Source organism: Mizuhopecten yessoensis, unplaced genomic scaffold (assembly GCF_002113885.1).
Source record: "Mizuhopecten yessoensis strain PY_sf001 unplaced genomic scaffold, ASM211388v2 scaffold10917, whole genome shotgun sequence".
NCBI classification, from domain to species: domain Eukaryota; kingdom Metazoa; phylum Mollusca; class Bivalvia; order Pectinida; family Pectinidae; genus Mizuhopecten; species Mizuhopecten yessoensis.
The window spans coordinates 1,037,136-1,051,902 of record NW_018408786.1 but is presented as its reverse complement, the minus strand read 5'-3'; the positions used below and the strand labels follow the sequence as shown (position 1 = coordinate 1,051,902).

The 14,767-nt window shown below is 35.7% G+C and overlaps 1 protein-coding gene across 1 annotated transcript in view; it reads left to right on the top strand.

Moving 5' to 3' along the window:
- The window catches only part of LOC110463581, a 12,154-nt gene extending 8,884 nt beyond the window's left edge, over positions 1 to 3,270 (top strand). Inside the window, exon 4 of the mRNA XM_021518296.1 lies at positions 2,731 to 3,270. Within this exon, the coding sequence (XP_021373971.1) occupies positions 2,731 to 2,821 (91 nt within the window). The 3' untranslated portion in view covers positions 2,822 to 3,270. The remainder of the gene's footprint in view (positions 1 to 2,730) is intronic.
- Positions 3,271 to 14,767: the final 11,497 nt, after the last annotated feature.

Genomic DNA, 14,767 nt, shown 5'->3' with positions numbered 1-14,767 from the left:
GGGGGGGTCTAAATGCCGGGATGTAACCGGACTACACAGAGAAAACCAACAAGGTTGAACAAGTTTTATTCGACCCTGCAAACTTCATCTCTCGAAATCTTGTGTTGTAAGTTTGTCTGACAGCAGTCGACATGTATTATCTAAGGTTATATTCGAATGACTATCATATGGATGCTCCAGTTGTTCAAGCCAATACTTTCAGTTTAAGTTGTACGGTATTGCCACCATGTTTCTCTCGGATGATTCTTTTGGATTCAATTTTTCGAATATTTATACCTGTTAGATTTACTGACCATCTGTTTTATATGTCTGTTTTATATGTTTTCTCCATTTCTCCACAAGTCACTGCTTTCATCCTGTAAGACAGAAATTACCACTTTCGTTAAGGAGAGATTTTTTCTACTTTCCCCAGTCATATAATAGATATGACCTTACGCCAACAATAGGATATCACGGATGATATCTCAATGGATTTTTTGAAAAACAATACAATTAATGCTCGTGTTTCATTCATCTGAAAATCTTAAAACTCGTGCAAATATTCTTAAATGTCTGGCCCTCGGCAAAGACTTGGACTAGCTATTCAATATTCTAAACCCCAGGGTTGAATGTTCTATATTACCCTCAAGGCGGGGAAAGATTTTATTAGGTCACCTGAGCTTTGCTCAAGTGAACTATTCTGATCGTTTTCCGTCCGTCGTCGTCCGTCGTGCGTTAACGTTTTACATTTTCTACCCCAACCCCAGGTACCAGGGCGGGGCCTCAAAGGGAAAATTAACCAATATTTCAAAAATCTTCTTCTCCAGACTCGGAGTTACTACAGTCAATTTCTGTGCATGGATGGAAAGATCACCATAAGCTTTATTGAAATTGTCGATTTCAGGACCCCCGAGCTATCCGTTCTCCCTTGGGGAGGGGGGAAAAGTTTACTATAGTTTATATAGGGAAATAACACATTTGTGTATATTTTGACAATTTTCTGTAAGAAATTATTGTTACTTGGTGAGAATCATCCTTGGAGGAAGATTTTTTTTTTCAATGGTTATAAAATTGGGTTCCTACCCAACCCTAGGGGCCAGAGCGGGGCACCACCGGGAATATTGACCAATATTTCAAAGTTTGTTCTTCTCCAGACTCGGAGGTACTACAGTCAATTTAAGTGCTTGGATAGAAAGATCATCAGGAGCTTTATTGAAATTGTCAATTTCAGGACCCCTGGGCCATCCCTTCTCCCTTGGGAGGGGGTAAAGTTAGTTTATATAGGAAAATAACACTTTTCGGTATGTTTTATCCATTTTCAGCAGAAAATTATTCAAACTTGGTTAAAATCATCATTAGTGGATGTTGGTATTACATTGTAAAACTGGTATTCCTGGCCTATCCCCAGGGGCTAGGGCGGGGCCGAAAAGGGAAAAATTAACCAATATTTTAAAATTCTTATCCTTTGATGACATGGCAAGTATTGTATTGTACTTAGTTTACATGCTGATTTCCACGTCACATCTCAAAAAAAAATGAGCTACCAGTATACCTATGATATATAATTCAGGTGACCGCTAAGGCCCTTGGGCCTCTTGTATTCTATCCCATTGGACAGAAGAAAACTGATGTACAAAGCTTGAGAATACTAGTCCTTCTTAAATGTCGTCAAAACAATGGCTGTTGAATGTTACAATCGATTGGTTCACGTAAATTGCGAACTGCCGATTTTTAATGGAACTATTTTGTCTGAAAATTTAAAGACAAAACTTCTCCGTATATGTTGTTTTAAACTCCATGTGTGCTTATTTTGCTTCATCAAAACAAAACACTGATATATGAAATACAAAAAAGGATTTCATTTCACATTTAAAGCACAAAGTATACAATTAAAAAAAAACAAAAAAAAACTATTGATTTTTTATTTCAACAACCTTAATATCTTACGTTTTGCTGTCTTGACAGATAATCTTTTGTAAACAATGTCACTTAGTGCGGTGACAGTATTATAAGTAGATAGTAGAATTTTAACTCAGGGTTTTTTGACACTATAACGGCAATATAAGTATAAGACGACCCCGTGTACAGACACAGCTTGACCGCGGGGTACGTGCTGGTCAGTTCAGGAAGTAGGGCTAAGGACAACCGGCCAGTGTATGTGTCATATTTAGCATTTTTACTTCCTACTTCCATACCTGTTCAATATTTTCACAGAGGGAAAACGGTAAGTATGCGGTAAAATTATATATTTGTAATTTAGATATTAATTGATTGCATAACACTACGACTTCCTACGGACGCTATTTCTGATCAAGTAATAGGTACACGCGTCATTTGTGATTGGAAATACGTCTTTTTATGGTGGTTGTCGAATTGTTTCACTGACTAAATCATAATATAGATTAATGTTTACAAAATTGTATAACTAAAATATCTTAAGACGAGTAACAATTTAGACCAATCGCTAACTGGTAACTTCCTCTGGTTCCCGTCTATAGTATTTAACCAATTTTTATGCTGTATAATCAGTAATTTAATGATTTCTAAACTTGAAAACAGCTTGTGTTCATTTAAGGATTGAATCTTGCTTTAGTCGTGTTCATGGGGTGATGAATTGAGTTGATCTTGAAACCAATTCAACATGAACTGTTTCGCAGTTCATTAAGTTTGTTTCAAGACCAACTCAATTCACCACACCATGAAATCGACCAAAGCAAGACAGCAATTCTATAATTTACGTACATTTTTCAGGACAATTATACGGAATGAAGGTCCCATCATACGTCATCGCACTGTCCTTCCTGCTCATGTGTCGCGTGGGGCTGACCAGTGGTCAAGATGACACAAATACTAATAACAGTGTGCTAAAAGTGGCCGCCAATCTCTTCTTTCTCGTCTTGGAGATCATCATGGACCTAATGGCTGAGGAGAAAAAGCCTGCTCGCTGACGACCATACAACCAGCGGTGACGAATAGTCTAGTCAACGAAAAGTCACTTCAGTTTTATATTGTAATGATTTGGAGGATTTAGCAAGTCAACGAGACATATATGTAATGGTTTTTAACTTCAAAATATATATATATAATTAAAAATATATCTATTCTAGATTAACATTAATTTTGTTTTTAATGAACGACAGCCAGACCAAACGCATAAATTCCCATTTGTCTTGAAACTTTTGAAGGATATCGATCATAATTCATGGAATAGGAACTGTCAGTAAAAATACTTGAGTATTTTATATTAAAAAAAATGAGTGTTCCAGACTGACAATATTTAATGATAAGGGTGTTTTATTAAAGAGACGCGATTCATGTTTTTAACGATTTTTTTGTCCACTGACTTTGTTCAGTATGTATGATTTATTTGTAAATATAAACAGTTTCTCATATTTTAACGACAATAAAAATGTCATTTTCCCATTTGGCCTACATTTGACTTCTCAGTCGATAGACATTAAAAGCCGGATCATGTAACAACTGATCTTGTCTGATCAAACTAATAATAAGAAAAACCTAAATTGATTTTTGTGATATTTTATTTCTCCATTAGCGAATTGGACCTGTGACAAAAAAAAATGTCTGAACTGAAAAGGAAATGATTTTGAGGTTGATAAACATACAAAATTTAATATGGCTGAAACAGTTAGCTACGAGACATTTTTTTCAATGTAAATACATTCAACGCATTACTTTTTAGGAATATCAAACTACTGAGGCGCTGGTAAATGTTATCTAGTTCATGTGTGTCATAATTACACAAACGTTTTCACAAAAACTAAATAAATAGGTAACAGAAATGAATCAATAATCCCAAGAAATCCTTAGTATTTTATCATCATAACAATCGATGTCCCGAGTTATGCAGGGGGGTGTCATCGCTCCATTTATTTTGTATGTCATGCATTTGTTATCCTCATAAGGATGTGCATTTCAAAAATCAAAACCACATTTCACAAAACGGGACTGTTATTGAATAAATGCAGATATTGTATCATAAAATTAATTCAACATACTTGACCTTTTGTGTTCACGTTTATGAAACAAAATTTATCGATGGTTATATATAAACTATATAAACACATTAACACAAAAACGGAAAACAAGAGTGTCACCCTCTTGCACACATACTTTTCTGTTATAGAATACAGCCATCATATTCTTCTAGGAATTAGAACTATATTTGCTGTAAAAAGTGAGATTATTTTTGAGGGTGAGGGAGTTGGAGTGAGGGATTGGGGGTGAGGGATTGGGAGGGATGATTGAAGAGGGGGTTGGTTTACTTAATCTCAGATTATTTCACTAAAATCAAACTATGTCTTATTCTTTACGTGAACATATTGATATCGAATGTTAGCACCCTTTTCTATTTATCTAGGTTTAGTTAAGGGTTACGTATTTTCTCATTCACGAAGTAAGTGCTATTTAAATGTTTAGGGAAGGTGCCGCGGTATCTACAAATCAGTTATCACACAATTTACCTGAAGGCTTGGTTTTTATGAGAATAACTACGGTATTCTAGGTAATATTTATGAGGTGCTTCACACCTGGTCGGTATATCGGTTACATGTTATTATAAGCGCCCCAGGGGATGGTGGCTGGTCCAACATGATCATGTATATATACTAGATTGTATTCAATAATACCGAATACACGAATCTAGAGCAAATATTCAATTTGGAAAATACACTTATACAAGATTGATAATTGAGCTCCGAAGGGAATCTCGGTACGTATTCATCTGTGTTCTATTTTCTAGCAAGTATGTACATTTGTATAAAGAGAATGACTTTCTTTACATGTTTGATATATTTTCTCGAGATCTTACCTGCTGTACGATAAACGAAGATACAGTATCGATAGTTCATCCCTGTACTTGCCGATTAAATGTAAGCCCTTGGTCTTCTTTTTTAAAAATCCAGGTTTCTACAACAACATTCAGTGTATTTACTTTTTAAGCCAAATGACTATTCAGGCTCACGTGTGGATGACTATCTCGAAATCTTTATAATTCACGTAAGTGCTCTTCTATCAGAGATTTTAGATTTCAATAAATTTTATTGTCAAAGGACAAATGGATTGGGCAGCAGGCATAGCCTATCTAAGCCCTTTCCAAACATAGTAACAGACAGTGGTACAAGCATAGACATAGACATAGAACACATACAGACACATATAAACAAGTTGGTATTATCAAATTAATAATCAAATTAGGGGAAACAACTACTAATACTCATTTTTATTATAATTGAATCTAATGGTTTGAATTCTAACCTTTTATTTTGATATTGAAAAGACATATAAAATATATACCGGTATATACATATTATGAAGAGAAAAGAAAAATAGTTTGTTGATGGAGCTGCATGTATAAACATTTGATGGGATTAAATTACCGCACCCAACAGATACAGGCCAAAAAGTCCATTGTATCACACAAGGCCATCCACTGATGAGTTTGGAAATTCAATCCCACCAAATAGTTTAATTTATGCATATTAAACACAGGTTAGATATATAATTAACATGTTGTAAAGCTTTATATTCTTATTTATGTAGTTGTTTCCCAATATTTTTTAATAAAATAGTATAACTGGTCTTCTGAACCCCAGCCCCCCTCACTAACAATATTTAAAAATAAACAATGAAGACAAATAGGAAATATTAATATTAATATTCATGTACCATTTCTGGAAATCAGAAGAATTACATTGAGAAAAAATAAAATATAAATAAATAAAATGTAAAATTTCATTCAAAATTGAAGTTAAATGTCCTGAATCTTCTAGAACTTAAAATGTAATTGGATATAGATAGGAGAATATGTTTATTTTCATTTTCATCACATCTCTCACAACCATTTAGCATGACATCTAATGATAAATGGTTGTGAGTTTCATGGAATATCAGAGATCTCGATGACAGCCACATTACCTGGTATACAAGTGCTCCATGTAATGGGTTTTGTAATTAAACGTCCCGTTTTCTCAATTTGTAGAAACGTGCGGCAGAATTGCTTTATTTCATCAAAGATATATAGGATCTACCATGAGTTTCTATGTCATGTGAGATTTATGAAACGAGTCGAAGAATTTTTCAGAAGCTCGCTAAAATGATAAATTCGTGACGACGAGTTTCATAAATCTAATATGACATGGAAACTCATGCAAGATCCTTTTTATCCTATAGCTGAAACACTGACCTTTCATTCGTTCAAACATCAGCTGACTTTTGATGACATGAGCAAAGCACTACTATCAAAATGTACGTCAAATCAGAGACGTATATATTAATATATATAATAGTAATATATACGTCTCTTGTCAAATCTATCTGCGCTGTAACAAATAGTCACACTTTTTTTTAAATCACTCCAACAATATGGATAACTCTTAATATTTAATCAATTTTTCAATGCTTTGTACAAATGTAGAGCTTCAGCTGAAATTTGGAAATACTTTTGAACAAAACAGCAACAAGTTCACACGGTCCATGCTGCGGCACACAACGCGGAAATTTGAGGTGTCAACAGCTTCACTGTCCGACTCGATCAATCTGATTAAAATCATCTGTTACTGCCGCGGTCAGGGTCACGTTCAAGTGACCTTTATATGAACCAATCAGAGGCGCACTGGCAAAAATTGCCAGCGAATCGGAATATCATGGTTGATATATAAATAGCGAGGGGTATCGAACAGATTCGTTTTCAAAAACAAATATGGCCGCGGGAACTGACGTTTCTACGACGCCAAGGAAAACGTACCCATTGGGTAATAAGAGCGCAGCTCTTCTTGCGCCGAAGGCGCAAGAAGCGAAGCTCTTTTCCGGTAACATGTGTACGAACAATTGAAGTCATGGTAACGTCGAAATACTATGCTTCCAAAATTCTTTCGTCACGGAAGTAGCTAGTATAGAGTTACCGCGGTCCTATTTTTACGATGCTGTTTAGCTTTGCTACACATCCTCAAAAATATCTCTTTATTTGATACTTTTTTTTCTGTGGTTATGTAAATTCATGACATTAAAAATTATAGAAACTGAAGCTTCTTTCAAATTTTCAGTCTTTTCTTCTCTCCACCCAAACCGGAAGTATATAGTAACTACCAAACCAAGACGGAAATCCGGATATGTTTGGGCTATTGGGATTCTCTTTTTACACGATTTAGAGGGATCAGGCAAAGTATATCATGTCGGAAAATAAAATTGGAATTGAATCACCAATATACTTTACTTTTATAATAACAGATAATAACAGTTTCATTTGATAAACAATACATCTGCAAATATGAAGTCCCTCTACTGGGCCTCACTCTTTTCGCAACATTACTCTGAGGCCATAGACGGGGCAATTAAATGCAACAGTACCAAATGTATTTGTGTTTTCTCTTGAACTGCATAATTCATTCGAATGCTTTTCTTTACTTATTATTAATTTTACATTTATCGCTATAAAACGAATAAATAGATAATAGTTAAACAATGTTATTTAGAAAATAAAATTGAAAAAAAAAACAGCATTTAGACGCTTCTCTCGTTTCAGGCAATACCTGTTTTCAAAATGAATGATTTTGCCCAGCAACAGATTCAAGTATATTATATAAAAAAAAAAAAAATACAGGTAAGTTTTGTATGTATTAAAATGGGTAATGTAATGATTCAAAAATTATAGTATATTATCGAAACAAATGTACGAGCTGCGCTCTCTCCAGGCTATGCCTGAGTCATATTAAATCTTCGAGTATCTTTTTCTGTTCGGATTTCAGACGATCAATCTCAAATAACTTCAGAACTTTCGCATCATTCTCATCAATGTCCGCCATATTTGTTACAACTCCTAGCGCCCTTTTAAAAGAGGGTTTCTGATTGGTCAAAATTTAATGAGTATTTATAAATATAAAGGTCACCTGAACGTGACCCTGACCGCGGCACACTCAGATGTTCAGGGGTACTACGAAGTGTACGAAGCCATGTAACATATGATTTTAATCAGATTGCGACTCGATGATCCTACGTCGTTTCACTGGTTTGGGAAGTGATGTTGGAGATTGTTGATAAATGTTAATGCTGAAATGTCCACCGTAAATGTTTCCTCCAAACACAGAATGCACATTTCCATGGAAATTGGATGTAATCTTCGATCGACGAGAGAATTTTTTTTATATATTGCGTCGTCAGAGCTATGCCAACTAATGGAGCAAAATCAAAAGTCTTAATCTGTAAGATTGCATATAGTTCACGCCTCACATGAGTATATTTTTATCAAAATATTGCATAATTGTCGAAAAACCGAATCCTTACCAATACAAAAACTCTTTTACGAAAATAACCAAATCCGTCTTGGGGATTTTTTTTTAGAAGCTACCGCCATGTCAGATCATGCGTGATGTTATCTCAATTATCCTTTCTATTTATGGCCTGCAAATGCCACAAATCCCCCAAAAGGTGTTAAATTGCTCTAAACACCTTAGTTTAGGTCCAAATATAGATGTACACAATTCTCAGGTCCCTGTGGAAGCGACCAGTATCGTTCTGTCATCTGTTTTAACAATAGATAAGATACACCAGTTAGCCATAAACTTAAGGGCGGTTTCCTGTATTTAAGTATATCATGCGTATTTTATTGAAAAATAACAACAGAAGAAAGTAGAAATCTATTCAGTTTTCTGCTATTTTTTACATCGTTTTAAATCGACAGGTTTCAGGGTATTTTCCCTATGCAACACAGCCAACATATTTAGATGTTTTTCTTAGAAAACTGTTCTAGGGATAACTTCAGGGGAGTGAATTTTCGGATTTTTATACTAATTCAATCAACTGTAGCATGCACAAAGTCCTTGTCATTATTGATGTAGCCCTGTACCCTTAAGAAGAAGATAGTTTCTCCTATATGTTAATCGACCAAAGCAAGATTCAAATCTTATATTTCAACCCCCCCCCNGCCATCCGCCCTAACACAAAGAGAATAGGGTGTTCAGCAAAAACGACAGCAATTTTATAATTTACGTGCATTTTTCAGGACAATTATACGGAATGAAGGTCCCATCTTACGTCATCGCACTGTCCTTCCTGCTCATGTGTCGCGTGGGGCTGACCAGTGGTCAAGATGACACAACAACAAATACTAATGACGTTGTGCTAAAAGTGGCCGCCCATATCTTCTTTCTCGTCTTGGAGATCATCATGGACCTAATCGCTGAGGAGAAAAAGCCTGCTCGCTGATCGACCATACAACCAGCGGTGACGAATAGTCTAGTCAACGAAAAGTCACTTAAGTTTTATATTGTAATGATTTGGAGGATTTAGCAAGTCAACGAGACATATATGTAATGGTTTTTAACTTAAAAAAATATATATAAAATTAAAAATATATCTATTCGAGATTAACGTTAATTTTGTTTTTAATGAACGACAGCCAGACGAAACGCATAAATTCCCATTTGTCTGGAATTTTTTGAAAGATATCGATCATAATTCATGGAATAGGAATTGTCAGTAAAAATACTTGAGTATTTATTTTAAAAAAATGAGTGTTCCAGACTGACAATATTTAATGATAAGGGTGTTTTTATCAAAGAGACGCGATTCATGTTTTTAACGATTTTTTGTCCACTGACTTTGTTCAGTATGTATGTTTTATTTGTAAATATAAATAGTTTCTCATATTTTAACGACATTGAAAATGTCATTTTCCCATTTGGCCTACATTTGACTTCTCAGTCGATAGACATTAAAAGCCGGATCATGTAACAACTGATCTTGACTGATCAAACTAATAATAAGAAAAACCTAAATTGATTTTTGTGATATTTTATATCTCCATTAGCGAATTGGACCTGTGACAAAAAAAACTGTCTGAACTGAAAAGGAAATGATTTTGAGGTTGATAAACATACAAAAATTAATATGGCTGAAACAGTTAGCGACGAGACATTTTTTCAATGTAAATACATTCTACGCATTACTTTTTTAGGAATATCAAACTGCTGAGGCGCTGGTAAATGTTATCTAGTTCATGTGTGTCATAATTACACGAACGTTTTCACAAAAACTAAATAAATAGGTTACAGAAATGAATCAATAATCCCAAGAAATCCTTATTATTTTATCATCATAACAATCGATGTCCCGAGTTATGCAGGGGGGTGTCATCGCTCCATTTATTTTGTATGTCATGCATTTGTTATCCTCATAAGGATGTGCATTTCAAAAATCAAAACCACATTTCACAAAACGGGACTGTTATTGAATAAATGCAGATATTGTATCATAAAATTAATTCAACATACTTGACCTTTTGTGTTCACGTTTATGAAACAAAATTTATCGATGGTTATATATAAACTATATAAACACATTAACACAAAAACGGAAAACAAGAGTGTCACCCTCTTGCACACATACTTTTCTGTTATAGAATACAGCCATCATATTCTTCAAGGAATTAGAACTATATTTGCTGTTAAAAGTGAGATTATTTTTGAGGGTGAGGGAGTTGGAGTGAGGGATTGGGGGTGAGGGATTGGGAGGGATGATTGAAGAGGGGGTTGGTTTACTTAATCTCAGATTATTTCACTAAAATCAAACTATGTCTTATTCTTTACGTGAACATATTGATATCGGATGTTAGCACCTTTTTCTATTTATCTTCTACCAAACGTTTGTATCTTTTTTATTAACAAGGATCACATTTTTAAAGGTTTTTTTCCTGAAAAATCAAATTGACACAAAACATTTCTCTGTTCGCCACTTTTTTCTATGAAAATGGAATAGTGCCAAAGTGTACATAATCAATTTGCAATTCGGAATATTTTATTTATAATCTGGTTCAAATTAGGTTTAGTTAAGGAATACGTATTTTCTCATTCACGAAGTAGGTGCTATTAAAATGTTTAGGGAAGGTGCCGCGGTATCTACAAATCAGTTATCACACAATTTACCTGAAGGCTTGGTTTTTATGAGAATAACTACGGTATTCTAGGTAATATTTATGAGGTGCTTCACACCTGGTCGATATATCAGTTACATGTTATTATAAGCGCCCCAGGGGATGGTGGCTGGTCCATCATGATCATGTATATATACTAGATTGTATTCAATAATACCGATACACGAATATAGAATAAGTTTTTTTCATATGTGAAAACTGGATCCGGGCTCTACTGGCATTATACAAATGTTCAAATCTAGAGTAAATATTCAATTTGGAAAATACACTTATACAAGATTGATAAATGAGCTCCGAAGGGAATCTGGGTACGTATTCATCTGTGTTCTATTTTCTAGCAAGTATGTACATTTGTATAAAGAGAATGACTTTCTTTACATGTTTGATATATTTTCTCCAGATCTTACCTGCTGTACGCTAAACGAAGATACAGTATAGATAGTTCATCCCTGTACTTGCCGATTAAATGTAGGCCCTTGGTCTTCTTTTTTTTAAAATCCAGGTTTCTACAACAACATTCAGTGTATTTACTTTTTAAGCCAAATGACTATTCAGGCTCACGTGTGGATGACTATCTCGAAATCTTTATAATTCACGTAAGTGCTCTTCTATCAGAGATCTCGATGACAGTCACATTACCTGTATACAAGTGCTCTTGGTAATGGGTTTTGTAATTAACCGTCCCGTTTTCTCAATTTGTAGAAACGTGCGGCAGAATTGCTTTATTTCATCAAAGACATATAGGATCTACCATGAGTTTCCATGTCATATGAGATTTATGAAACGAGTCGAAGAATTTTTCAGAAGCTCGCTAAAATGATAAGTTCGTGACGACGAGTTTCATAAATCTCATATGCCATGGAAACTCATGCAAGATCCTGTTTATCCTATAGCTGAAACACTGACCTTTCATTCGTTCAGACATCAGCTGACTTTTGATGACATGAGCAAAGCACTACTATCAAAATGTAGGTCAAATCAGAGACGTATATATTAATATATATAATAGTAATATATAATAGTAATATATACGTCTTTGGTCAAATCTATCTGCGCTGTAACAAATGATCACAAATATAAAAAAATCACTCCAACAATATGGTAACTCTTAATATTTAATCAATTTTTCAATGCTTTGTACAAATGTAGAGCTTCAGCTGAAATTTTGAGACACTTTTTAACAAAACAGCAACAAGTTCACACGGTCCACGCTACGTCACAGCGCGCAACATTCCAAAGCGGCACACAACGTGGAAATTTGAGGTGTCCACAGCTTCACTGTCCGACTCGATCAATCTGATTAAACTCCTCTGTCACATGGCTCCGCCTGAACATCTGAATGTGCCGCGGTCAGGGTCACGTTCAAGTGACCTTTAGATGAACCAATCAGAGGCGCGCTGGCAAATATTTGCCAGAAAATCGGAATATCATGGTTGATAGATAAATATTGAGGGGTATCGAACAGATTAGTTTTCCAAAACAAATATGGCGGCGGGGACTGACGTTTCTACGACGCCAAGGAAAACGTACCCATTGGGTAATAATTGCGTAGGCCACACCGCCATACAGTCTTTCTTCTCTAATAAAGCTTCGAATATCTTTTTCTGTTCGGGTTTCAGACGATCAATTTCAAATAACTTCAGAACTTTCGCATCATTCTCATCAATGTCCGCCATATTTGTTACAACTCCGAGCGCCCTGCTGAAAGAGGGTCTCTGATTGGTCAAAATTTAATGAGTATTTATAATATAAAGGTCACCTGAATGTGACCCTGATCGCGGCACACTCAGATGTTCAGGGGTACTACGAAGTGTACGAAGCCATGTAACATATGATTTTAATCAGATTGCGACTCGATGATCCTACGTCGTTTCACTGGTTTGGGAAGTGATGTTGGAGATTGTTGATAAATGTTAATGCTGAAATGTCCACAGTAAATGTTTCCTTCAAACACAGAATGCACATTTCCATGGAAATTGGATGTAATCTTCGATCGACGAGAGATTTTTTTTCATATATTGCGTCGTCAGAGCTATGCCAACTAATGGAGCAAAATCAAAAGTCTTAATCTGTAAGATTGCATATAGTTCACGCCTCACATGAGTATAATTTTATCAAAATATTGCATAATTGTCGAAAAAATGAATCCTTACCAATACCAAAACTCTTTTACGAAAATAACCAAATCCGTCTTGGGGATTTTTTTATAGAAACTATCGCCATGTCAGATCACGCGTGATGTTATCTCAATTATCCTTTCTATATATGGCCTGCAAATGCCACAAATCCCCCAAAAGGTGTTAAATTGCTCTAAACACCTTAGTTTAGGTCCAGATATAGATGTACAAAATTCTCAAGTCCCTGTGGAAGCGACCATTATCGTTCTGTCATCTGTTTTAACAATAGATAAGATACACCAGTTAGCCATAAACTTAAGGGCGGTTTCCTGTATTTAAGTATATCATGCGTATTTTATTGAAAAATAACAACAGAAGAAAGTAGAAATCTATTTAGTTTTCTGCTATTTTTTACATCGTTTTAAATCGACAGGTTTCAGGGTATTTTCCCCATGCAACACAGCCAACATATTTAGATGTTTTTCTTAGAAAACTGTTCTAGGGATAATTTCAGGGGAGTGAATTTTCGGATTTTTATACTAATTCAATCAACTGTAGCATGCACAAAGTCCTTGTTTTTTCAGTATAAACTGTATTGTTTTTTTTTAAATGTTTCAAAAGAAAAAAAAACCGGTAGGGCGAGATCAGCCAGGAGAAGTTTATAAATTGTTATGAAAATCAGGGGATGTAACTGTAGGTAACAAGTAAGGAACACTAAATGACAATTCTCTAGTGTTTTGTCACATGCAGGGGGGACAGGAATCCTTAATATAGATGAAATGAATAAAGATTTTGAGATGTTCCTTGAATTTACTACTCTCAGTGTCCGAAATGTCTATTAGTACTAGTCTCGGAACTCCGCGTAGCTCGCAAGTTGACATTGTCGTTTTGTAAGGTTTTTTGCCATCTGTGTACCGTTGTTCAGAACGTCATGATCCGTCATTAAGAACCAACTGGAAATTTCGCGTCCACTATGTTCACTACCAGACGTAGTGCGGAGTTATTTACTATCGTGGGAAAGTGTGACGCGGTCAACCAATCAAAATCGCTCCAGGTCATATACGATGAGTTAGGCTAATATGTAATGGATAATGACCTCAACCTGGGCTTTCTTCTGAATACAACCCAGAGATGAGGGAGTTACCTGGGCATTCTTCTGAAAACAACCCAGAGATGAGGGCGTTACCCCCGCATTCTTCTGAAAACAACCCAGTGGTGATGCTTTCTTCTGAAAACAACCCAGTGGTGATGCTTTCTTCTGAAAACATCCCAGAGATGATGCTTTCTTCTGAAAACATCCCAGAGATGAGGGCGTTACCCCCGCATTCTTCTGAAAACAACACAGAGATGAGGCTTTCTTCTAAATACAACCCAGAGATGAGGGCGCTACCTGGGCATTCTTCTGAATACAACCCAGAGAGGAGGCTTTCTGCTGAAAACATCCCAGAGATGAGGCTTTCTTCTGAATACAACCCAGAGATGAGGGCGTTACCTCGGCATTCTTCTGAAAACAACCCAGAGATGAGGGCGCTACCTGGGCATTCTTCTGAAAACAACCCAGAGATGAGGGCGTTACCTGGGCATTCTTCTGAAAACAACCCAGAGATGAGGCTTTCTTCTGAATACAACCCAGAGATGAGGGCGTTACCTGGGCATTCTTCTGAAAACAACCCAGAGATGAGGCTTTCTTCTGAATACAACCCAGAGATGAGGGCGTTACCTGGGC